Here is a 26,798-nt window from a genome sequence, read left to right as displayed (position 1 = left end):
ATATAAATATATATATATATATATACGGTATGTACGTACACAGCAGGAAGGAACACAACTCAACAAAATAAAAGCCCCTTCCCCAGGTCCTTCCATCCTGTTGTGATGCTGTTTAAAGGTTCCTGTGGGTGTTTTATTTTCTTATTTCCTGTTTTAAAAAGCAACCATCACTGTAACATAGATGTTTCATTTGCAGTCTCGATGTTATCTTTTTTTTTTTTTAAACTGTGGTGGTTTGTAGAGAAAACATGGAGCTCCTGCTCGATCTGTGGGGAACAAAAGAAAACGTGTGTGTGTTTGTTTGTGTGTGGCGTCTCTCTTTTCTTATCTATTTTCATAAATCTATTGTATATCTCTCTTTCTATCTCGACCTTCCTCTCTCCGCCCAGTGCCAGGATCATTATTGTATGAATGAATGTAGTTCTAGTCCTCAGCGCAGCGACGCCACACACACACACACACACACAACCTGTTATCGTAACAATAAAATAAAAATCACTGTAGAAAAAGAAGGGTTATTTCAATTTTATCTTTTTGTATATGGAATTAAACAATAAATACGGTCAAATCATTTTACACCACTCTGTTGTGTTTTTACTTCTTTTTCTTAGAATAAAGACAGAAATCTTTCAGCTGATAATGTGACGACATGTAAAACTACAAAAAAAAATGTAAAAAATGAAAACGACATCACTAAAGTTTTCTCCAAATTTTGTCCGTCCTATAATATGGTGTTTTTATGTCATTTCAGGAAAAATTACGCTCTAATATGTATCAAATGACTATAATTGGGCCATTTTTTACATTTTAAAATTTGACAATTTTTTACAAAAAACAACATCCGTGTAGTATGTTGTTTTTTGTCAATAAAAAAAGAGAATTTTTGTTTTCTTCAAATTTTGGACATCCTATAATAAGGTGTTTTTCTGTCATTTCTTAATATGTGATAATATGTATCAACATGCTATAATTGGGTAATTTCAAACATTTTTAGACATTTTAAAATGTCACCTTTTTTGACAAAATACGACATACTATAGTATGACTTTTCTTGTTTTCTCCAAATTTTGGACATCCTATAATATGGTGTTTTTCTTTCATTTCAGGATAAATTATGCTCTAATATCTATCAACGGACTATAATTGACCCATTTTTAACATTTTTAGGCATTTTAAAATTTGACCATTTTTGACAAAAAACAACATGTTTGGACATCCTTTAATATGGTGTTTTTCTGTCATTTCAGAAAAAAAATGATACTGTAAAATGTATCAACAACATTTTTAGGCATTTTAATATTTGACCATTTTTAACAAAAATAGACATACTATACTATGACTTATTTTTGTGTTCACCAAATGTTGGTGGTCTCTGTAATAGGTAAAGACTAAAACAAAAACAAACAAAAAACTCTGGCCTACACATTTGTTCAAACAAATTCTGTTGCTCTCAATAAAGAGAGACATGATTTTTTCTCCATCTAACAATTTTGGATTTGGTTTGTATAAAAAAAAAGAATTTTCCATCAACAGAAATTATTTTAAATGTCCCTGGTTATCAATTGCAATATTTAACATCAAAAACAGTCAACGTCAAATCAACTTATGCACTATTGTTCCTTTCCTTCCGGCCTTTTCTCTGAATACTCCTGAAGATTTCTGACACCAAGAAGAGATAAACATGTACATGACAAACTGTAAAAAATATGGTGCAGTAATCCTTTAAAATCAGGCGTCCAATCGTCACTCAGAAATCTGCTGCAGAGACGTTCTGCCTCCATCTAGTGGCTGAAACAGAGAACAACACTCTGACATCAGTTTGGATCGTCACACTTCAGCTTCTTGTTTCATCTGAGCCTCAGCACTGTGGAAAGGTGTGGATCCAGCTCCCAGAGAGCCTCCATCAGGACTGAGCTGGCTGCACTTCCTTTTCTTCTCACCGTGTCCATCACGTCTCGTGCTCTGTCTGCTCGACCTTTCGCTCTGAGTGACTGCATTTCTTCATCATTTATAACGTGAAGCTCTAGGAGTTTATCCAGAAGCTGGTTCAGAACAGGATCAGAGACTCTTTTTACAAACTCTGTCCGAACCAACGACAGCTTCTCTTCTGGTGGGTCAGCGTCTTCTGTTGGGACGCTGTCCTCTGCTGGGACATTTCTTCGTGGACCTGGAAGAAAACCAGGGAAAAGAGTTCTTTAATCAGATCAATCTGATATTAAATGTCTGACGTTAATGTTTCTGTCTGCTACAGTGACAGTCATCACCTGCTCTCTCAATCAGTTGTCCTGCTTTCTACTCTAAGAAATAATCAAAAACCAAAATGGAGAACTAAATTGACCATTTTATGGTTTCTTGATCGCCTCCAGTTTTTCTGTTCATATAGTGTTAGTTCTCTGTTGACTTGGATGGTAAACGTGGCTGCAGCTGGTCAACTTGTGATCCAGATCGAGGCTTTGTGCAGCAGTTTCCCTGAGATTAAGTTCGTAAGCAGGACGTCTAATGTTGAGAGCTTTGTAACATCACAGCATATCTCATATTTCTTGAAATCCAACTGGCTTTTGTCGAGGCCGTCAAAGATGACCAAACACTTGACCTGCTGTAGTCTGATGGTTTTCAAACCCTTCACTTCTTGGAAATGGGAACATATTAACTATATTAACAGCAAGAAGATTCAAGAAAACCAAGATACACTTGTGGTACGATCACAAGAATAGTGAACATGAAGTGATTGAGTTAGAGATGAGGAGAAGAAAATCCATTGCTTTTACTTGTTTATTTAGAATAAATACCTTTTTGAATACACATGCTGTCTATTTAATGTTGTACACTGTGAACGATATGTCAACCTCTTCTATGAAAGAATTCCAAACCTTCAACCACTAATAACTATAAATATGGTAATTTGATTATAATTATTGGGTTAATTCTTAATCAGTGTTATGTTGGGATTGTACCACAGGTGAATCTTTGGGTTCATTTGTGGACTTTAACATTTGTGGACTAAATGGAAAATTTTTCACAAAATCACCTCCATTTTGTCTCCTCTCAAGAACTTCAGGTACCAGAATGCTCTGGGCATTTTACGACACCTTCCAGGTCATGTCATTGGTAAAGGCACTCTTGACCCCACAGGAGGTCCACTGGTCTGCTATAAAGGAGACAGCACTCCTTTCCTTCCTCCTCTCTTTCTTCACCACTCCCAGAGGAGTAACACCTCCATCTCCTTCAGGAGGGGATCCAGATCCTGGATCCACCAGCCACCCTCCTCCCTCACTCCCTGCTGAGATCCTCTGCAGCTGAGGGGAGGCCTTCTTTGTCCAGAATCTCCTTTCCATAAGGAATTCTGAAACAACTGCAACTCTGACCTTCTCTGCCCACCAAAGTTGCATTAATGGACACAAAGTTCATTGCAACTGTCAGAGAACGCTCCAACTCAACAACAAGGATAACCAGCAACTTAATTTGCAAGACGGCAAATTATTGAACTCAACTTCCTTCCTTCCACGCCTGCCACTAAAAAGGATCTCCCCCTTTTCAACTGGATTCGTGAGTAATGTAACTGGGCTTAGATAAGAAATCAGCAAGGATGTTAGTAACTAGGATTTGACCTGTGATTAATGATTTGGTTTATATGTGTGTTTTAATTAAATTTATGTGATATTCATGTTACAATCAAAGTTGTATGTTAATCTTGCTTTATACAGACAATCAGTCTTACTGCAACTAACTATACTGACCTTTGACCTGCTCATACACTGATTTTCACATCATATATATTTTAAATTAACTGTTAAAAGGACATAGTTTATACCACATCACATGACCAGGGCCTGACCGTCACCTGATTTCACAGCTAGAGTTTTACGACTCATTGTGTGAGGAGCGCCAACCCCCCTCACAAACGCACACACACACACACACACTCCCTCTCTTTTGTAATATATTTCTCTATTTAGTTTATAGATGTGTGCTTTTATTTGCTTTGTTTAGAATAAATACCTTTTGATTACGAATGCTGTCTATTTAATGTTGTACATTATGAACGATATGCTGACCTCTGCTGTGACAAGAATTCACGATTCCTTCAACCACTATTAAATATTAATATGGTAATTTGATTATAATTATATTCATAATTAATAATCAGTGTTCCAAATTGATAGTTTAATAACTTTATGAGACTGATTCAGGTGAATTGGCTATATTTTTCTGTTTTACAGATGGTGCCCCCACGAGCTGACTTAGAGAAAATCAAGTCATATCATTTCTTATAATTAAAAATTATTTATGATAATTATTAATAATTCTTATAGCCATCTAACCACACTTTTGAACCGTGAGATCCACACAAGTGTTGCTCGGGTTCATCCCTACATATTTGTTATCCTTATGGAAGGGATAGCATTTATGATAAGGCCCTTTTAGTAATATATTTGACGCCCTGTGCAAGGTCATCATTTATTCATAAAAGAGCCATCCTTAATTCCCAACATTTTTGGTGATCCTTGATGAAGGCAATTGGTATCTGTAAACAGATGCCCCAACATATTGTACGCCCCGTTGCGTAATTACAAAAGTTACAAATTGATAGTTTAATAACTTTATGAGACTGATTTAGGTGAATTGGTTATATTTTTCTGTTTTACAGCACGAACGAGTGATAACTGAGTAAATCAAGTCTTATCATTTATTACAATTATTAATAATTCTGATCGCCATCTAACTGTCAGATCCACACAAGTGTTGCTCAGGTTCTTCCTTATATATCTGATATCCATATGAGAGGAATAGCATTTATGAAAACGACTTTCTTTTTACATATTTGACACTCTGTGCAAGGTATCATTTATTCATAAAAGAAGTATCCTAAATTCCCAACACTATGAACCTCCCCACTGCCTCCTGTTGTGATGTAAAGCTGTATAGATCTTGTTTAAAGGGGTCGAACATCCGTCTTCCTTTGTTCCCTGAGAAAGATCCTCAGTTCGATTTTTAAGGTTAGATTTCAGTTCAGCTCTGCACCTTCAGACTTTTAACTAAAAGAATAATAAAAATCATGTGTCCAGTCAGAGTTTGAAAATACAGCAGGTATGTGTGTTACGTTTTCAGACAAAAGCTAAGAACTAAACATGATCCAGTCCGGGTCCAGACTGAAGTCCTGGTGTTGGCTCAGATCTACTTGGACAGATCTCTGGTCTGTATGAGTGTCACAATAATTTCTGCATGAACCAAACCAGGCTCCAGAATAATGGATAAAAATAAACATTTATAGACCAACAAGATGTGAAGACGCCATTAAGGTACAAAGATTCAAGTCACCTTTCATTTAGGAAGCAAAACATCATGTCATCTCCACAACTCTTTCATAATATTCATTCTGGTTGGGTTTCATATGTTAACTTCAGACAGAACAATACCTTCAGTTTGCTCAGAAACAGCTTCAGTGTTTATCGTGCTGGGAGACTGGCCTGAAACACAAACACACAACATCTATTGAGAAAGGCTAAATATTTAAAGGGATTTGGGTGATTATAATCCAAGCCAGTACATAGTTAAAGACAAATATGGCATTTATTTGATTTATGAAATGAGGGGAAGCATTTACCATGTGTGTATTGGACAGTGATGTTTATATCCCGTGTATTACCAACTGTAAACTGAGGAGTGACAACGACACCTCCAGACTGGGCGCTGGTTGTTTGGTGTCCTGCTCCTCTCTGAGTTTGAGCTGTTTGAGAATAGACAAAGAAAGTCAACATGTGAACTCTGTGTCAGGGTTTCAGAGATTCTGTTTTGTTAGCACTGATTTATGAGAACAAATGAGCTTGATAAAGATGTGATACATGGGACACATTTAAAGTTAAATTGACCAGACAATAATTATGGACTTCCCTTGATCGACAGGTCTAAGAGGATAAAATGTTTGTTATACATGTTCCAAGTTAAAATGTGAGCTAAGTAGAAAACTCATTCGAAGTCATTTAACAACAACCTGTTTCCTTTTTCAGGAGTTTTTAAAGTCAACTGTTTCTGAAGCTTTGTTTCCACCATGGTAGCTGTGTTTTCAGACCAGCAGCTCCTGGAAGAGTCACCAAAGGCCGACAGACGGGACAGCGGGACTCTGTCCTGGGTCAGGCCTGGCAGGGGGGTGATCACCTGATAGACCTACACCCATTAATCCCAGTTCTCGTCACGGATTGGCCATCACAAACACCGTGTTTGAGCACAGGTCACGGGGTCGAGTGTACTCGGTATCAGAGTACTCTAGGCCAAAGGTTGATGATCCATTTTGTGATGGTATCATCAGATACCAGATTGGTCGTATGTCTCGGACACTCGGCGAAGAGAAGAGCGGAGCTGTCAGCTGATCACCACCTGGAGGTGACTTGGATCAGGTGGCGGGGGAGGCTGCTGGACAGACCCAGCAAACACAAACCTGGACTGAGGGTGAACTGGGAACTAATGGATGAAGACCCCTTTCTGTGAGGTCTTTGACTCCCACCTCTGGAAGAAACTCTCCTGCATCCTGGGGGAGGCTGGGGACAGGAACCCAAGCGGGTCGCGTTCAAAGCCTCCATAGGGGAGGCAACAGCGAGGAGTCGTGGTCAGAAGACTCTCTGTACCGGTCATGGAAACAACCTGAGAACCTGAAGGAGGTTTTTCAGGACTCTCGGGAAGCAGCAGGCAGGTACTGGTTGGCCAGAAAGGCTACAGACCATGGAGAACTGCTGGTCCAGACTGTGGGTCAGCAGTAAATATATAATCGAGCAGTGGAAAGTAAACTTTGAGGAACTGCTGGCTTCACTTGAGGAAGTGATGCCAGGATGAAGTGTAACAGTAACCCTCACAGTCTGTGAAATGTTTCAACATCTGCCTGTGTGTCTCTGAACAGGATAAATACTGCAGGAAGTGGCAGGCTCTGTATTAAAATCAGAGTACTGGTCTCTTTTATGTGTCTTCAGTACCACCTAGTGGTGACTGTGACCAGCTGCACTAAACAGGAAGTCAGCTGATAGTCTTCCTTTGTTCCCTGACAAAGATCCTCTGTTCGATTTTTAAGGTAAGATTTCAGTTCAGCTCGGCACCTTCTGACTTTCACTAAAAGATGAATAATGATCATGTTTACGTTAAGAGCAGTTATGCATTTTCAGACAAAAGCTAAGAACTAAACATGATCCAGTCTGGGTCCAGACTGAAGTCCTGGGTTTGGCTCGGATCTACTTGGACAGATCTCTGGTCCGTATAAGTGTCAGAATAATTTCTGCATGAACCAAACCAGGCTCCAGAATAATGGATAAAAATAAACATCGATAGACCAACAAGATGTGAAGATGCCATTAAGGTACAAAGATTCAAGTCCCCTTTCATTAAGGAAGCAAAACATCATGTCATCTCCACAACTCTTTCATAATATTCATTCTGGTTGGGTTTCATATGTTAACTTCAGACAGAACAATACCTTCAGTTTGCTCAGAAACAGCTTCAGTGTTTGTCGTGCTGGGAGACTGGCCTGAAACACAAACACACAACATCCATTGAGAAAGGCTAAATATTTAAAGGGATCTGGGTGATTATAATATGCTGGCTTCACTTGAGGAAGTGATGCCAGGATGAAGTGTAACTGTAACCATCACAGTCTGTGAAATGTTTCAACATCTGCCTGTGTGTCTCTGAACAGGATAAATACTGCAGGAAGTGGCAGGCTCTGTATTAAAATCAGAGTACTGGTCTCTTTTATGTGTCTTCAGTACCACCTAGTGGTGACTGTGACCAGCTGCACTAAACAGGAAGCCAGCTGATAGTAAGTAAAGTCTGGAAACCAGGACGTTCCTTTTCTTCATGGGCTCAGAATGAGCTCAATCCTCTAAATCATTTGCCTGAAAGTTTACAAAACTGGTTTTATCTGCACTTCATCTGTTATTCACAGTTCATGTTCTTCAGGTTTGAGTTCAGTATCTTTGATTATGGTTTATTTATTGTCAACTACATCCAGAATGAATTAGTGCTGTTGCTGCAGGAGGGTGAAGCCTTTACCTGGCAGATCCACGTCATGTGTCCAGACTTCTCCGCCCTCTTCATCCTGGACCGTCAAAGTCACACTCTCTGGGATCGGATTCAGTGACACTTGAAATGTTGGATGGTAATTTGGTCCATAGTCTAAGCGAAATTTATCATGCTGAAAAACAGAAAAAACATTTTAAAGCTGTTGAAAATGTTTATCTGGATAAATGTGACTATAATTTAAATATTGAAGCCAATATGATAATTCTGTTTATGACCATAAGAAGTACAGAAATGAGTTGACTCACCTTCGGCTGTACTTTCAAGTTCCCAGGTGAACAGTGAACCTTGTAGGGTTTACCTACCATCAGTTCACAGTAGGCAGGGGTCAGGAGGTGCTCAGCACGGCTATGTCTCTCTGTAACCTTTAAGAACAGGACATTTTTAAGCATTTAATTTACATTCAGATAGTGAAGCTAATTTCATTTAAAGAACACATTACATCCCATCTATCCGCCCACAGACTGTTTACAAAGAGGAACCCCACGTCTCTATTTCCTGCCGCTGTACAGCATCAAGGCCGAAATATCCAGACTCTAGTTGTGGTGACATCACACCGAGCCAGAGTCTGTGCAGTAGTGAGTGGAGCCGCGGTGTTGGGACCACAGGTATACCACAGATGGAAGTCCTTCATTTGTGCACCTTGGACTGATTCTAATGGAGGATACAACAGCTGTGTGGACCCCGGCCTCAACGTTTGGTCAGAAGAACCTCTGTCACCACAGGTGGTCTCCGGCTTAAAAAGGCCAGGACTCCCACTTGCTCCACTCTCCTCTCTGACGCTCCCAACCACTTCAAGTTCAATGTTCAATGTTTTACACAGACACAGGATCTTATATGTAACTAATCCTTCTCTTTCTAACCGGCACCACAAGATCACACACAAAATACTTTGAAGTGGCTTTTCCAAGAGCGGTATCAAGTTCCCGCCAAAACACCTGCCCGACCAATCAGGAGTCAGTTACAGCCGTCAGTCATTACATCACAGCCCCGTTTTATAGAATCAAATAACTATTTAAGACCAAACCGATCAAAATGAACACTGAGAACAAACTGAAAGGGAAAGATGTTTTTACCTCTACTTTGGCTCGCGTCTCATCCACTAACTCTAGCTCAGAAGCCGCATCATAGTCGACGACACAGACGACCAATCAGGGACCTCGTGACCTCTGACCTCCAACAACTCATTATGTTTAATATAACTTTTTATAAAAGCCTCATAACGACTTGAGAGGACTTGTTGTTACCACAGCATGAGAAGGTTTATAAATAACAAGAACAAAGTGTGACTGTCCTGAATCTTCTTGTGGATAAAACAAGACTTTAGACTGACGGGAGGCTCATGTGACAGAAAGCTTTACCTCAGTTAGAGGAACGTTGCCAGGCAGCAGTAATACATCCAGTACTGGAAACCTTCTGATGGGAGGTCGCAGGAACAGCAGAACTTGGGCCTTTGTTGGCCAAACGATGCTCAGAAGCCATGTGGTGATCCGAGTCAGACCAAAGGCAGAAAGGTGGGGAACCTTCACCATCACATGAGTGTCTGAGACCTCCAGCGGCTCCAAGAAGCTCATTCCATCATCAGTGATGTGGACGACAGACAACAGGCCGTCAACACGCAACGCTGAGAGAGAAAACACATGTTCAACTTTTCTTTACTGATAACTGGTTTATCATTTCTTACCGCTGGAGTTCAGAGAGTTCAGATGAATCTGTTATTAACATTAGATCAGTCTGGGTGTGTGCCTTTAGCGTTATAAAGTACCTGAATGTAGATAGTTTTAACTTGTAGTGCACATGCATCTTTGCAGTGTTACTCATTATTTATTGAGCTTTGAAGACAGAGATGTCTTTACCTTCCTCTGTTTCACAGTGTGGCAGGTGGAGCTGACAGACAGCAGCATCATCTGAACTCTCGATTCTGAACAGCGGCCCTGCAGCCGTCCTGCCAGCTGATTGGACGAGGCTCTCGTCCCATATGACAGTGTTGTACTGAAGCTCCGCCTCCTGAGCCAAAACAAACACCAGTCCAGTCAAAGCACACTGGAACACACCTGGACCGGGACACCTGAACCTGTAGGACACAGAGGGACGATTACAACCAGCTGGTGCCTGCAAAGTGACTCACTGAAAGGAGGTGAAGTGACAGTTGAAGTGTGTGTGGAGGTGTTTCTGAAGATGTTCGACCATCTGACATGTTGTTCTGATCGAGTATACTGCCGCCTGAAACACTGAAAGGAGGTGAAGTGTAGGTTAGAGTGTAGGAGCTGAAAGGAGGTGAAGTGTAGGTTAGAGTGTAGGAGCTGAAAGGAGGTGAAGTGTAGGTTAGAGTGTAGGAGCTGAAAGGAGGTGAAGTGTAGGTTGGAGTGTAGGCACCGAAAGTTGGTGAAGTGTAGGTTAGAGTGTAGGAGCTGAAAGGAGGTGAAGTGTAGGTTAGAGTGTAGGCACTGAAAGGAGTGGGCTTGGTTGAAGGTAGAAGTCTTCTACATTTTGTGATCTGGTTACCTGTATGAAGTCTTTCCAGACTCAGTCAGCAGTTCAGGTGTGAAACTTAACTTTTCCTGAATTGAAAAAGGAACAAAGAGTTCATTAGAAACGTTGAGACGGGAGCAGGAACTGGACACCAACTCTCCCAGTTATGTGCAGGAGCTGTTTTTGGTTTATTGTCTTGAACGCATCATTTTATAAACTGGGTAAAATAAACTTTTTATGACTTGTGGTTTTTATTGTAGCTCATTCGCGAATAAAATTTCTGCTTTCATCAGAAAGTCTTACTCTCTTGGAAACTGATATAATTTCACACCAACTTTTCCTGTTGTGAATCAGAGCAGTCAGTTCAGGGAGACTGAGTCGTCACCTTTTACAGGGAAGACGTCAAGTTTGACATTGATCTCACTGTGTTGTAACTGGGGACGATTTTAAACATAAAAGCAGAAACTTTAAAACTAAACTCAGTGTGAAGCATCAGGACAATGAGCTAATAAACTTTAGTGAGTCTCTGAGTGTGTTAATGACAAGAAAGCTCAAGTTATTTTCTTTACTTGACATGTTTAACTTCTGTCTCCGCTGGTTCTGATTGTGATCAACCTGAATCAGAAGTGGATTTTTTTGTTGAATATGAGATGAAAGTATGCCTTGTTGGTCTTTACTTCTTATATTGTTTATAAAATGTATTTTTTTTAAGTTGTATAGAGGAGACAGAATCCTCACTGCTTCACTTTCTGCTCCACTTGCACTCTTCACTCTGTATCATCACTTCACTGTCCCTCGTCAAAATGATAAATTATTGTTATTATTCAGTAAATGATCACTGACACATTCATGAAAATGTTAAAGTCAAAAACTGACGTTTGCATTGAGAGCCTCTCCACACACCAGCTGCTGCTTGGACTTCTCTGGATCATCAGGACACAGCGGATCCTCTTCATCCACACTCTCCTTCCTGCTGTCCTCAGACTCATCCAGGGTTGGGTTGGACGTGGACGGATCTGGTGGGTGATTAGAGCCGTCAGATGGAGAGAAGACACAGAAGATGACAAACACACATTTGGACTTCCTGATGAGCTTTCCCAACATTGAAACCAGAAGAGAACAGAAGTAAAGTTCTGCTCTGGTTACTGGGATCAACCAGTGCTATAAAACACACAGCAGCCAGTCTCTAGTTATGATCCTGCTTTAATGACAGAATATGTTTCTTTAAGGTGTTACAGTGGCTTTTACTCACGTCCTTCATATCTGTCAGGTGGAGCCCTGAATACTTCATCATACACCCTGAAGGGAGAAACACAAATACAGCAGTTATCTGATGAGTTAAATAAATCACCAGAATCACTCTTCTTCTGGACTTTATTAAATGTGTCAGGTGATACTGAGACACCTGATGAATATGATTGGATGTTACTGGTCAGCTGGTGGCCAACAAGCTGATGGATGAGCTGCTGATCAGTGACTGAAAATGTGAATTCAGCCTGAACAAACTTGATGTTCCAATCTCCTCTCACACCTTCAGCTCAGACTCAGCAAAGCATCACTGCAGCTGGAAGAACTCTGACTGGATGATAACTGTTTGTTCCAAAATACCACCTGGAACCAACACATGGGTCAACAGTACGGACTGACTCCAACCCTCTACTGACCCCAGATTCTCCAGTCTGTAGTTTGGACTCTGCAGAAGATCACACAGCAGCTTCACTCCTGAATACTGCAGCCTGTTGTGTCTCAGGTCCAGCTCTCTGAGATGGGAGGGGTTGGACTTCAGAGCTGAGGCCAGAGAAGCACAGCTGATCTCTGACAAACCGCAGTACCTCAATCTGAATAAAAAATAAATGATGTGACTTTAGAAGACAAAGTTCCTGCTTGAAATCATTCAGTGTTTAATAATGTGTTCAGAGCTGAAGAAGCTTTAGAATGAACAAGATTATAAAACTCCAAACAGCTGAAGTCAACAGGATGCAGGTTAAAAACTTGTAAGATAGAAAAAGAGCTCTCATTACTATTAATGACAAGGTGCTGCCTGTCTGTCTGTCTGTCTGTCTGTCTGTCTGTCTGTCTGTCTGCCTGCCTGTCTCTCTTTATGCCTGCCTCTCTCTCCATCGGTCTGCCTGTCTGTCTGTCTTCTCTGTTCCTGTTTGACTTTCTCTCAGCCTGTCTGTCTGTCTCTCCGCCATTTTGTCTCTCATCCTGTCTGTCTTTCTCTATGCCTGTTCGTCTGTCTGTCTGTCTGTCTCTTTTTATGCCTACCTCTCTCTCTATATCTCTGTCTGCCTGTCTGTCTGTCTGTCTGTCTGTTTGTCTGTCTGTTTATCTCTCTGCCTGTCTGTCTGTCTCTCTGCCTGTCTCTCTGTCTTTCTCTCTGCCTGTCTGTCTGTCTGTCTGTCTGTCTGTCTGCCTGCCTGCCTGCCTGCCTGCCTGCCTGCCTGTCTGTCTGTCTGTCTGTCTGTCTGTCTGTCTGTCTGTCTGTCTGTCTGTCTGTCTGTCTGTCTGTCTGTCTGTCTGTCTGTCTGTCTGTCTGTCAAAAGCAGAACATGAGAAATTAAAGAAATTTGGATTCAAAAACACTTTTTATAGTTCACACTCCAGTGGTCGGAGAAGAGGAGTAGCAATACTGACGTCTGATGCAGCCAAGTTTGAGTGTCAAAAAGAAATAAAAGACAAAGAGGGAACTAATATTATTGTGAAAGGGATGAGGGGCCAAACAATGTTAGTGAACATTTATGCTCCACCTGAGAGTAATAAGGAATTCTTCAAATCTCTATTTGACACCATTGCATTGGAAGCAGAGGGCATATGTATATGTGGGGAGACCTTAATGTGTTAATGGATTATGACATGGATACATCTAATTTTAAGAGAAATAAGAAATCAATCACAAAACTGGTCAGGAATACATGGGAGGAGATGGGCTTTTTGATGTGTGGAGAGATCTACATCCACTGCAGAGAGATTTTAGTCGTTACTCAACAACACACTCAGTCTACTCCAGAATTAACTATTTTTTATGCAGAAAGAAAACAGAAATATTATTAAAGACTGTTGGATTGGAGTGGCAGATGTGTCTGACCATAGAGCCGTCTATCTGAAGATTCACTTGAAATGTAGACGGAAAGATACAATGTGGAGATTGAATGTGGGGACATTAAATAATAAATCAGTTGTTGAGCAAATAAGGGCAGATAGACGGACTTATCTGGAGGAAAACAATAATGAGGAAACAGATTCAGTTATATTGTGGGACGCTTTAAAAGCTGTGATATGGGGAAAATTGATTGCAATTACAAGTAATCTCAGAAGAGAAAGAATAAATCAGTATAAAATGTTTACAGCAGAATTGAGACATTTGGAACAAAAACATAAGGAAAAGGAAAAGTTGAACCAAAACTCAAACAATGAATGAACGAGGTGAGAAAGGAAATTAATAACCTACTCCAATATGAAACAGAACCAAAAGCAAGATATTTAAAACAGAACTATTATGAATCAGGTCCCAAAGCAATGAAATTGTTAACGAGATGTTTACAGAAGCAACGGGCAGAAACTACAGTCAACAAAATACACGACCCAAAAACAAACCAGCCCAAATGTGAACCAAAAGGAATTGAAAATATTTTTAGAGACTATTATAAAGAACTTTACACTGAGCCATCAGCTTCAGATCAGAATGAGATGAAGACTTCTCGACTCTCTGGACCGACCCTCAGTAGGAACTCAACAAGATGGACAGATTACAGCAAAGATAACTATAGATGAAATCCAGAAAGAAATACGAAAATTAAAATCCAGTAAGGCACCTGGTAGCGATGGATATCCCTCCGAGTGGTACAAGAACTTTAGTGAAGAACTAACACCACTGCTCCACACTACCTTTAATAGGATTATGACTAATGATAGAACCCCCCCTCATGGACTGAAGCAGTTATTACAGTACTCCCCAAACCCTTTAAGACAAGGAGTACTGCCTAAATTATAGACCGATTTCTGTACTAAATGTCGACTACAAAATGTACACCTCAATTATATCAAATAGACTCCAATCACTGGTACCAGATTTAATAGATGAGGACCAAAGTGGGTTTGTCATGGATAGACAAACGCAAGATAATATTAGAATATTGCATATTATACACAACTACATAAAGACAGCATACAAGCAGCTTTTATCAGCTTAGATGCAGAAAAACCTTTTGATGGAGTCAATTGGGAATTTTTATATTTAGCTTTGGGAAAATTTGGATTCAAGTCAAAGTCAATTGAATGCATCACGTCTATCTATGACAAACCTACAGCTAGAGTAAAAGTCAATGGATCTCTGTCAGAAAGATTTGTCTTGGAGAGAGGAACCAGACAGGGCTGCTGCCTCAGCCCCACGCTGTCTGCCCGATATATCAGCCGTTAGCCCAGAAGATCAGACAAGACCGCTCAATAAAAGCTATAGAAATTAATAAACAACATGTGATACCTTTGTTCCCAGATGACATCATGACTTATTAAAAAAAACAACACAACAGCAAATTCATTTAAACAGCTTACACAAATTCTTGTAAGATTTGTTTTTCATTCCGGTTATAAAGTAAATATACTTAAAACTCAAATCCTCATGTTTAACTGTTTACCAAACCTAGAACTTAGGGAATAGCAGATAAACTGGGAAGCAAAATGAATCAAATACTTGGCCATGAATATAACTAAAGATCTTTCTAAATTATACAGTAGTAACTATGAACACATTGACAAAAACATAAGGGGAGATATGGGCAGATGGTTCACTAACCCACTGGGATTAAATGACAGGATAAATGTGGTAAAAATGAACATCCTACCACGTCTGCTCTAACTGTTCCTATCTTTACCTGTGGATATATCAAAAGACCAATTTCCTAAATGGGATACGTGCATATCAAGATTTGTATGGAGAGGTAAACGGTCCAGAATACGTTACGCAGACACACAGTGTAATTATCTAAAGACAGAGGGGGAAGGGCACTCACACATTTAAAAGAATATTTTCGTGCTGCACAACTGCTCCAACTAATCTCCTGGTGTGATGAGGGATATGTATCTCGATGGAAAGATATTCAAATGTCTACATTAAAATACCCAATTCAATAAGAAACTGAGACCCCCACTTATATAAAAGATCATAGAGCATAATTTCAACCCAGTGATATCCTTTACTTTAGATATATGGTATTCCACAGTGAAACTATTAAAAACAGGAAATGGGACTATGAAAATGGATTGCATTTGAGGATGAATTTGCACCAAGAAAATATGATGTTAGATTTAAATATTGGGCAGAAAAAGGAATTACAGCCACGTCTACAACTATTAAAAGCTTTTAAGAACTAAAGAATACACATGATCTAATGAATCAGGACTTATTTAGATATTTACAAATGAGGGACTATTATATCAAAAGTTTTAAAACAACTGAGGATAAAATACAGCCCATCATAAAGCTACTTGTCAAAGCTTATAGCCAAGCTCTTCCCAAGGCTGTGGCGGTTCTGTATCGATGTTTAATGGATTCTAGAACAGATTCAACATTATATGTTAAAGCCAAATGGGAAAGGGAGCTGGGTGAAGGGATTCCAGAGGGGATATGGTATGATATGTGGAAAACACACCAAATTACAACACAATCTCTGAAATGGAGAGAATTCAGTTGGAAGAATCTAATACGGTACTTCATTACACCTAAAACCAAAAGTAAACTGATAAATGCTCAGCAGCCATGTTGGACATTATGTAACCACATGGATCCAGACCACACACACATTTTTTTGAAATGCACCAAAATACAACCCTTGTGGGGGAAAGTTCCCTCAGTTCTCTGTGATGTTCTGGGATATGTGATTCCTAAACCCTGTCTTGTTCTCTACCTTGGTCATTTGGAGGGCACGGTGCATGGAGGTGACCAGGATTCTTTTGGTAGCTGGGAAGAAGACCATTACTAACAACTGGCTTAAGTCTGACACTCCAAGTTACAGACAGTGGACGTCCATTATAGAGGACATACTAGTGATGGAACAGCTCACATATGATTGGAAATGAAAGAAGATGTTTTTATAAAAAGTTGTGGGAAATGGTTGACATATAAAGGAAGACATGATTAATCAGATGGCCGTAACACTTACAAACATCATTTCACACAGGCTCTGTTCTTTTTGTTTCTTTCTTTATTGTTGACTTTTCTTTCTTTTCTTTCTTTTATTTTATGTTTTTCAGTCCATACTATCGTGAGAATGTCTTGCACAGTATTGTCGACATTGAAAACTAAATAAAGATTGTTATAAAATTCCTAAAAATAAATAAACTAAAAAATAATAAAAAAATATCTTCACATTAATATTCAGTAAAATCAATAAAATATATGGACCAAAATATGTAAACATCGGTCAAAGATTTGAACTGAGAATAAACCAAAAGAGGACATAATCTGCAGCTTGTGAACTGACCCCAGAGTCTCCAGTCTGCAGTTTGGACTCTCCAGTCCAGCACAGAGCCGCTTCACTCCTGAATCCTCCAGGTTGTTCCAGCTCAGGTCCAGCTCTGTCAGATGGGAGGGGTTGGACTTCAGAGCTGAGGCTATGACTTCAGAGCCAGTCTCTGAGAGCAGACAGTTATAAAGTCTGTCATGACAGAGAAATGACAAAATGTTATTGTGGAAGAGGACACTTTCTATGTTCTTCATGCAGCTGATGATAAAACCCTTTGACCTGTTTGGATGAACATCGGCTCTTCAAAGGTTCTGCTACTCTGATCTCAGTGTGTTTGAGATGAAACTAGAAGTCTGATCTCTCTCTCTCAGACCTGCAGACTTTTGTCTTTGTTTCTCTTTAATCTTGTCAGATGAAGGCTTCAATAACACCGGCAGTCTGTCAGCTGGTCTGATCTCATGTCTGTCTCCACAAAGTTTACATGACACGTCTTCACTAGAAAACCATGTTCAGAACTCAGTGAACAATGAGAGCTGGAAAGAGGATCTCTTTGTTAGTTTCCAGCTTCTGTCAGCTTCATTTACAGCATCAGACCTGTACAGCAGTGAATATTCATATATGTCAATATTTTGGGACTAAAATGTATTCAGCAACACATTTGATGATGAATTTGCACCAAGAAAATATGATGTTAGATTTAAATATTGGGCAGAAAAAGGAATTACAGCCACGTCTACAACTATTAAAAGCTTTTAAGAACTAAAGAATACACATGTTCTAATGAATCAGGACTTATTTAGATATTTACAAATGAGGAACTATGATATCAAAAGTATTAAAACAACTGAGGATACAATACAGCCCATCATAAAGCTACTTGTCAAAGCTTATAGCCAAGCTCTTCCCAAGGCTGTGGCGGTTCTGTATCGATGTTTAATGGATTCTAGAACAGATTCAACATTATATGTTAAAGCCAAATGGGAAAGGGAGCTGGGTGAAGGGATTCCAGAGGGGATATGGTATGATATGTGGAAAACACACCAAATTACAACACAATCTCTGAAATGGAGGGAATTCAGTTGGAAGAATCTAATTCGGTACTTCATTACACCTAAAATCAAAAGTAAACTGATAAATGCTCAGCAGCCATGTTGGACATTATGTAACCACATGGATCCAGACCACACACACATTTTTTTGAAATGCACCAAAATACAACCCTTGTGGGGGAAAGTTCCCTCAGTTCTCTGTGATGTTCTGGGATATGTGATTCCTAAACCCTGTCTTGTTCTCTACCTTGGTCATTTGGAGGGCACGGTGCATGGAGGTGACCAGGATTCTTTTGGTAGCTGGGAAGAAGACCATTACTAACAACTGGCTTAAGTCTGACACTCCAAGTTACAGACAGTGGACGTCCATTATAGAGGACATACTACTGATGGAACAGCTCACATATGATTGGAAATGAAAGATGTTTTTATAAAAAGTTGTGGGAAATGGTTGACATATAAAGGAAGACATGATTAATCAGATGGCTGTAACACTTACTAACATAATTTCACACAGGCTCTGTTCTTTTTGTTTCTTTCTTTATTGTTGACTTTTCTTTCTTGTCTTTTCTTTCTTTTATTTTATGTTTTTCAGTCCATACTATCGTGAGAATGTCTTGCACAGTATTGTCGACATTGAAAACTAAATAAAGATTGTTATAAAATTCCTAAAAATAAATAAACTAAAAAATAATAAAAAAATATCTTCAAATCAATATTCAGTAAAATCAATAAAATATATGGACCAAAACATGTAAACATCAGTCAAAGATTTGAACTGAGAATAAACCAAAAGAGGACATAATCTACAGCTGAACTGACCTCAGAGTCTCCAGTCTGCAGTTTGGACTCTCCAGTCCAGCACAGAGCCGCTTCACTCCTGAATCCTCCAGGTAGATGTCACTCAGGTCCAGCTCTCTCAGATGGGAGGGGTTGGACTTCAGAGCTGAGGCTATGACTTCACATGCAGTCTCTAAGAGGTTACAGTCAGAAAGTCTGTCATGACAGAGAAGTGACAAAATGTTATTGTGGAAGAGGACACTTTCTATGTTCTTCATGCAGCTGATGATAAAACCCTTTGACCTGTTTGGATGAACATTGGCTCTTCAAAGGTTCTGCTACTCTGATCTCAGTGTATTTGAGATTAAACTAGAAGTCTGATCTCTCTCTCTCTCAGACCTGCAGACTTTTGTCTTTGTTTCTCTTTAATCTTGTCAGATGAAGGCTTCAATAACGCCGGCAGTCTGTCAGCTGGTCTGATCTCATGTCTGTCTCCACAAAGTTTACATGACACGTCTTCACTAGAAAATCATGTTCAGAACTCAGTGAACAATGAGAGCTGGAAAGAGGATCTCTTTGTTAGCTTCGAGCTTCTGTCAGCTTAATTTACAGCATCAGACCTGTACAGCAGTAAATATTCATATCTGTCAATATTTTGGGACTAAAATGTATTCAGCAACACAATGAACAAAGTAATAGTTGAATTGTTGTGTCATGTGTGTATAAGATGTCTTTAAGAGTCTGAACTGGACCATTGTGCTCTAATAAACTCATCAGAACTCTGTTATTGGTGGAAGATGTTCATTTCCTGCTGCTTCTCTTCTCTACACCAACCACAGACAGAAAACTACACTTTCTGTCTGTCACAATCTGTCTGCTAATGTGGCTAATGCTAATGTTAAACTTTACACAGAATGGATTATTATTCTCTACTTATGCTACCAAATCACTGTTATAGCATTCAGCCTCATTACATCACTCTCACAGTAGCTGCTTCACTTCATCTGCACTTTAATAAGAAGAATATTAATAAAAATAACAATACTACTGCTACTAATACTAAGAAGGAGAAGATTTTATCAATACAGAAATTGTCAAAAACGAGTTAACAAAGTACTTTAAAGACATAAAAACTAAATAAGAAATCATTCATTTAATCAGTTTGTCAAGCTTTGACAAACTACAACATTCTCTTCTCATTCTGATATTAGTTCTCAATTCAGACAAAACCAAATACATGATATTCTCAAGAGGTAGAGATATTGTAGAAGATGGTCTACATATCACCACTTTAACAGGTCACAGCATGGAAAGGGTTTCACAATACAAATATCTGGGTGTCTGGTTAGATCAAAAACTCACATTCAGATTTAATGTTGACATAAATTAAAACAAAGAATCAGATACTTCTACAGAAACAAATCAAACTTCCCTCTGTTCTGCAGGAAACGGATCATTCAGGTCTTTTATCACTTCTGGATTATTCTGATGTTATCTATAGACATGCTTCTGCCTCCACTCTCACCTCACTGGACTCTGTTTATCACTCTGATTCATCACTGCTGACAGTTACTGCACCCATCATTGACTCCTATACAGCGAGGTGGGAAGGGACCTTCATCTATGAGACTGGAACTGTTTCAGTGTTTTCAATTGTTTTGTCTGTTGTTGTTTGTTCTTCATTGTGTTTTCTCTCTGTACTCTCCACATCATTGTAAATGATTCCTCGAGAAATAAATGAATAAAAAATAAATTTCAAAGTTAAATTTATAACCTTCATGTGTGATTATATGAGACTCGTTGCAGAACCGACTCATGTAATAATAACTCTCTGATAACTGTAAAATATTAAGTCCTTCATTTGTTTTGGCAAGTTAGCATGTTTCCTCCATCATCCAAGGGAAGATGAAGTGAAGAAAAATGGATCAATTATGAGAAATAAACATAATAACTGTGTTCATTAACTTGACAGCTGGAAACAGAACCAGCTGAAACAGCTCAGGAACATCAAGAACAATGTAATGAACATGTGGAATATTATTTAACAATAATACAGGACGTTATTGATCATATATCACAAGAGCTAAATTATTAATCTATACTGATCTATAATGATAATCACATCTGGACTCACACAAACTTCCTGCAGTTCCTCACAGCTGGAATCAGTCTCAGTCGTCCATCGTATGATGTCTTGTACTTCATCAGGTCCAACTCATCCAGAACCTCCTCTGACATCTGCAGCATGTAGGCCAGAGCTGAGCAGTGGATATCAGAGAGTTCCTCTGATCTGTTCTCTGACTTCAGGAACTCTTGGATCTCCTGATGGACTGAGAGGTCGTTCATCTCCGTCAGACAGTGGAAGATGTTGATGGTTCTGTCAGGAGAGATCTCATCAGTGTTCATCTTCTTCAGGTTGTTGATGGCTCTCTGGATGACTCCTGGCCTGTTGTCTGTCTGACCCAGCAGGCCTTCTAACAGTCTCTGGTTGGACTCCAGAGAGAGGCCATGAAGGAAGCGGACAAACAGGTCCAGGTGGCCATTTTTACTTTCAAGGGATTTCTCCATGGCTCCCCTCAGGAAGTCATCCAGAGATGACCCCCTATTGTCCCAGTCTGTCCCCAGAAAAGCCTCCAGTCCCTCTGTGTTCCTGGTGGTGTAACAGTGGAACATGTAGACTGCAGCCAGAAACTCCTGAACGCTCAGATGAACGAAGCAGTAGACTGTTTTCTGGAAGATCACACTCTCTCTTCTGAAGATCTCTGTACAAACTCCTGAGTACACCGAGGCCTCTGTGACATGGAGACCACAGCGCTCCAGGTCTTCTTGGTAGAACATGATGTTTCCTTCCTGCAGCTGTTCAAACGCCAGCCTCCCCAGCTTCAGAAGAACTTCTCTGTCAGCCTCCATCAGCTCCTGTGGACTCGTCTCATGTCCCCCATCATACTTCTGCTTCTTCTTCTTGGTCTGAACCAGCAGGAAGTTTGAGTACAGGTCAGTCAGGGTCTTGGGCAGCTCTCCTCTCTGCTCTGTAGTCAACATGTGGTCCAGAACTGTAGCAGTGATCCAGCAGAAGACTGGGATCAGACACATGATGTGGAGGCTCCTGGATGTCTGGACGTGTGAGATGATTGTGCTGGAGCGCTCTTCATCACTGACCCTCCTCCTGAAGTACTCCTCCTTCTGGGCGTCAGTGAAGCCTCGTACTTCTGTCACCCTGTCGACACACTCAGGAGGGATCTGATTGGCCGCCGCGGGTCGGGAAGTTATCCAGACGAGAGCCGAGGAAAGCAGATTCCCCTCGATGAGGTTTGTCAGCAGCACGTTGACCGATGACTTCTGTGTGACATCAGACACAACCTCCATGTTGTTGAAATCCAGAGAAAGTCTGCTTTCATCCAGGCCGTCAAAGATGAACAGAAGTTTAGAGACGGCGAGCTTCTCTGCTGGGACCTTCTGTAATGTTGGATGGAAAACATGGAGCAGCTCCAGAAGACTGTACTGCTCATCTCTGATCAAGTTCAGCTCCCTGAACGAAAGCAGAACCACCACACTGACATCTTGGTTCTCCAAACCCTCTGCCCAGTCCAGACCGAACTTCTGCACCAAGAAGGTTTTTCCAACGCCAGCGACGCCGTTCGTCAGAACCACTCTGATGGGTCCCTGTTGGTCAGGTAAGGCTTTAAAGATGTCCTGGCACCTGATTGGAGCGTCGTGGACGGTCTTCTTCTTGGAAGCTGTCTCCAGCTGCCTCTCCTCATGTTGGGTATTAACCTCTTCACTCTGTCCCTCTGTGATGTAGAGCTCAGTGTAGATCCTGTTGAGGAGGGTTCCACTTCCTGTTGCATCACTTCCTTCAGTCACACGTTCACATCTCCTCCTCAGACTGATCTTATGTTCATCTAAAACCTCCTGCAGACCACCGTCCCCTGTAAGACAATAAAGAAGCTCTAATTATAAATTGTGTCTTCAGTCCCAAACAAAGATTTTAGAATAAAAAGAGAAGGAGATTTTTAAAATGTAACAAATGCTGCAACACAAGAAGAATCCTGTTTTCAGACATGAAGACATCAGCAGACAGAGGGACAGTCTTACTGGTTCTGGGTCTTTGTCCACACTGGGGACAGGAGGAGTCTCCTGGTGGAGCAGACTGGTCCCAGTATGAGCTGATGCACCGTCTGCAGAACCAGTGTCCACAGCTGGTAGAGACGGGATCCTTCAGGACGTCCTGACAGGAAGCACAGCAGGACGGCTGCTCCTCCTCACAAACAAGCCTCCTCTTCTCCTCCTCCTCCTCTCTGTGGACACAAAGACATTTACTTTGAAAGACAAACTCTCATCATTATTTAGCAAAACATCTGTAGTTACAGCAGGATGAAGACAGACTAACTGCTGCACTGTCAACAAACAGTTATTGCTCTCTGGCTGTCACAGGGTAATACTTTTCTTTTGTTTATTGATGTTTTTAAAAAATGTTCATGCTTTTCAGCACAAGACAATGATTTAGAGTTAAAGCCAGAGGTTTTTATTTCATATTTCTACCTGCTACAGAGGCTGAGAAATGTGATGTTTTTTCCTTTTCTATGATGTTGATGATAGATTTATTTTTAAATCTTCATGAATTTAGGAGAAAGGCAATTCTCTACATTAAAGTGAAGCGTTTAAGCTTTTAAATGTTTTTCATTTCATGTCTCTATCTGCATCAGAGGCTGATAAATAAATAATGAGGAAACGTTGACATTCTGTGCAGTTCTTCAGGTTTTGGGAGGTTGTTTTGAATCAGTGCTGAGTTTTTAGAGGGACTTTTTCTAGGAGGCCTCAGGTCTTAATGGGTTAAAGACACACAGCTGATTCTAGCAGTTAAACTGGTTGGTGACATGTGCTGCTGGAGGAGTGCAGAGGAAGCAGCTTCTGCTCTTCATTCATTGTGAAAGAAGTAGTTTGAGTAGAATAAGTGGATTTAAAGTGGATAAAAGCTGGTGAAGCTGGAGCCTCCTCATATCCAGTAGAAAGAGTCTCTTACTTTGTGTCTGAGGGTCCAGGTCCATCACTGAAGTCTGGAGGAGGATCTTTGGAGCGCTCAGTCTTCACAGACTCAGAGCCGAATACTCCAGACTCTGCTCCGTCCTTCTCCTCCTCCACATCACTCATCTTCTCAAGTCTGACAGGAGAAACACACCTGTCAGTCCTCCACTTCTTATTCATTCACATTTCCTTCATGTGTTTCACAGAGACAGACTGGGCTCAGAAAACCAGAGCAGAGTGCTGCTATAAACCAGTCAGAGCCGACCACAGCAGAGTCTGCTTTCATCACTTTTAAACACTAAACTCAATTCATCTGAAGACAAAAGTGCAGAGCGCCACACGCTGTTAAAGAGAGAAGACAGAGAATAAAATCATCAAGCAGAACTTTTTCAGCGTGTTGTAACCCTGCAGTGAGCTCAGATTCTGACAGTAGAGATAATTCTACTGAAGTCACTTCCTCTCCCCGCCCCACAGCCTCAGATCCACTGACCAACCTCCTCACCCCTCTCACCCATAACAACCAGCAGACTGGGACCATTATCCCCCGTTCTCTTTCCTCGTTGTTGTTGTTGTTTGTGTTTTCTGTTGCTGCTTCCACTGTCCTTAGTCGTTTATAGTTTTAACATATTGTTAAAGAGAGAGTGTTGATGTTGTTTCCTTTACTGTCCTGAGTCGTTGTAGCAGATTTCTTTAGTTTTCATCATGTAAAGTGTCTTTGAGCACCATTTAAAGCGCCATACAAATGTATTATTATTAATAATATTTACATTGCTGTGAGTAATGGGATTTTTTGTATCAAAAGAGCTAAAAATGAACAAATCATTTACTAATATTAGTGTAGTAAAAAGTAGAAAATCTACCTGCAACATGTAGTGGAGTACAAGTTACATATGGAGATACAGTAGTGTTCAATATAATATCAGTCCACTGTGACTAACCAGATGAATCCAGGTGTTTAGTATATTTTTATTGCTACATGGCTAACAAGGTACCAGTAGGTGCAGTAGACTCTCATTAACCCAACCAGACCAGCATTGGTGATATGCAGCTCTAAAGGCTGTCACATTGGGCAATTATTAAATTATGTTCAAAAATATAGCAGCAAAACTATTTTGTACAAACTTTTTTTGTGGGATTTAGCAATCCTTTGATCACTCAACTAATATTTAGTTGTATGACCAGTTTTTTATAACTGCTTCACAAATAAAGGTTTAAAACGTGGAAATGGTTTTCAGACACACACACAACAGTAAGAGATAAAAACAGGAAGGATCAATCACTCTGATTGCCTTCACTGTCACACACACACACACACACACACACACACACACACACACACACACAGAGTCATTTCCTGAACAAGTCGTCGTCGTGTTGAGACATGAAAAACAAGTGATGTTTCAAATATTACAGAAACTATGAATGATATTTGGAGTGAATTCATCAACATGTTTTCTTTCTGGAATAGTTTCATCAGTTTGCTGTGAGTTCTGTCTGTCCTCCACTGTGAGCTCACTGAGGCAGCTTCCTGTTTGTTTAACTGCCAGTAAAGTTCAGTCAAAGTCTCACACACACAGTTTACAGTGTGACAGTCAAATAATAACAATATTAATAATAATAATGTTGATGAACACTCACCTGATCTCTTCTTTCTGCTCTCTGAACCGACGACTGAACACTTCCTCATTCCTTCACTTCTCACGATCCTCCCTCTGACCCAGATCTGACGTGTACAAACAGGGCGTCGACACACACACACACACACACACACACACACACGTATTTATAATAGAGCAGATATGTAACGAGTCTAACAGATACTGAGCTTTCTATGAGAATGGGAGGAACAAGAGGAAAGAAAGCCTCTGCTGAAAAACAGATTTTAAGCCAAAAACATCAAATTGGTACAAAATTAAAAATACACACATGTATTTACCTTCTGCAGATTACAATAAGTCCTCAAACAGGTGGATTCATTCAGAAAATGATGGACACACACTTAAAGAGACGTATCATAGTACTGATGTGTGTAAATGTTTTGCTGTTTATCATAAAACCTCAAAATACCATTAATGTACAATTTGTTTGTTTGTGAATGTTCTATTCCGTACCTTACCTGTTTTTGTGTAGTGACCTGGCCAAGGACGAATACACATATATATATATATACCAGTGTTGTTTTCGTCAACGATGACAATGACGAAATCATTTCGTTGACGCCACTTTTTTTCATGACGATAACAAGACGGTGACGAGATAAACATGGCTCTTTGATGACTAAAACATGACGAGACTTGTGTGAGTTTTCGTTGACGAGACGAGAATGGACGAAAATGTTGGCGGGTGGTCTGTCAGACGTTTAAAATGCATGACATCTCTGCTTATTGTGCCTGTCAATTAAAACCTCAAAACTATCTGCTGCTGCATTCTGTCCTTGTTTGGGCACGCCCACCACCTGCATGCAGCACCACGTGCTCAGCACGTCACACTGTTTTCATTCATCACAGACAAGGCGCCATGATGGCGGCAGTTTCAACACAGGGGCTTGGTGGCCGCAAACGTAGAGACGACATATGGGTGTATTTTAAATATAACCCAGCAGAAAATAAAACGGAGTGTATTGTGAAGGAAGATGGTGACAAATGTGGCCACAAAGTAGGCGGAAAAAATACGACCAACCTTAAGCGGCACCTGAAGGCTCGCCACAAGGATATTTTTTCAAAGGTAAGTTAACATATCTTATAGCCTACTTAACGTTACAATGTTACTCGACAATCGGCTCATGATAAATTTCATAGTAAGCTTATAAATTAGTAAGTTTTCCACATACTCCTGGCGCAAATGGGCTGCTAACTTCAGGCTAAAAATAGCTTTTGTTATGCTAACGTCAATTCGTGTTACTTTAGCAGCATGTTTAGCCATGTTTACATTCAGTCAGTGACGGCGT

The 26,798-nt window shown here is 40.2% G+C and overlaps 1 protein-coding gene across 4 annotated transcripts; it reads right to left on the bottom strand.

Annotated features, from left to right (window-relative positions):
* Positions 1-163: 163 nt before the first annotated feature.
* Positions 164-25,530, bottom strand: LOC131961989 (NLR family CARD domain-containing protein 3-like). 4 transcript variants are annotated; one of them, XM_059326931.1, is made up of 18 exons: positions 25,490-25,530; positions 23,850-23,987; positions 22,922-23,124; positions 20,961-22,755; positions 18,869-19,042; positions 17,016-17,189; positions 12,198-12,371; positions 11,786-11,832; positions 11,410-11,549; positions 10,567-10,622; positions 9,918-10,135; positions 9,423-9,685; positions 8,310-8,426; positions 8,035-8,176; positions 7,460-7,510; positions 5,606-5,728; positions 5,418-5,468; positions 164-2,167 (listed from the first exon to the last, which is right to left on the bottom strand). In XM_059326931.1, the coding sequence occupies exons 2-18, from the start codon at positions 23,975-23,977 to the stop codon at positions 1,848-1,850; spliced, it is 4,176 nt and encodes a 1,391-aa protein (XP_059182914.1). In that variant the 5' UTR covers positions 23,978-23,987; positions 25,490-25,530; the 3' UTR covers positions 164-1,847. The 4 variants fall into 4 exon arrangements, with proteins under 4 accessions (XP_059182914.1, XP_059182911.1, XP_059182912.1 ...); XM_059326928.1 differs by lacking the exon at positions 25,490-25,530 and having other exon boundaries at positions 23,850-24,214; XM_059326929.1 differs by lacking the exon at positions 25,490-25,530 and having other exon boundaries at positions 11,437-11,549; positions 23,850-24,214.
* Between the last annotated feature and the right edge of the window lie 1,268 nt (positions 25,531-26,798).

This window comes from Centropristis striata, chromosome 23 (assembly GCF_030273125.1).
Source record: "Centropristis striata isolate RG_2023a ecotype Rhode Island chromosome 23, C.striata_1.0, whole genome shotgun sequence".
NCBI classification, from domain to species: domain Eukaryota; kingdom Metazoa; phylum Chordata; class Actinopteri; order Perciformes; family Serranidae; genus Centropristis; species Centropristis striata.
The sequence above is the reverse complement of the archived record's forward strand: the minus strand, read 5'-3'. Positions and strand labels throughout refer to the sequence as shown.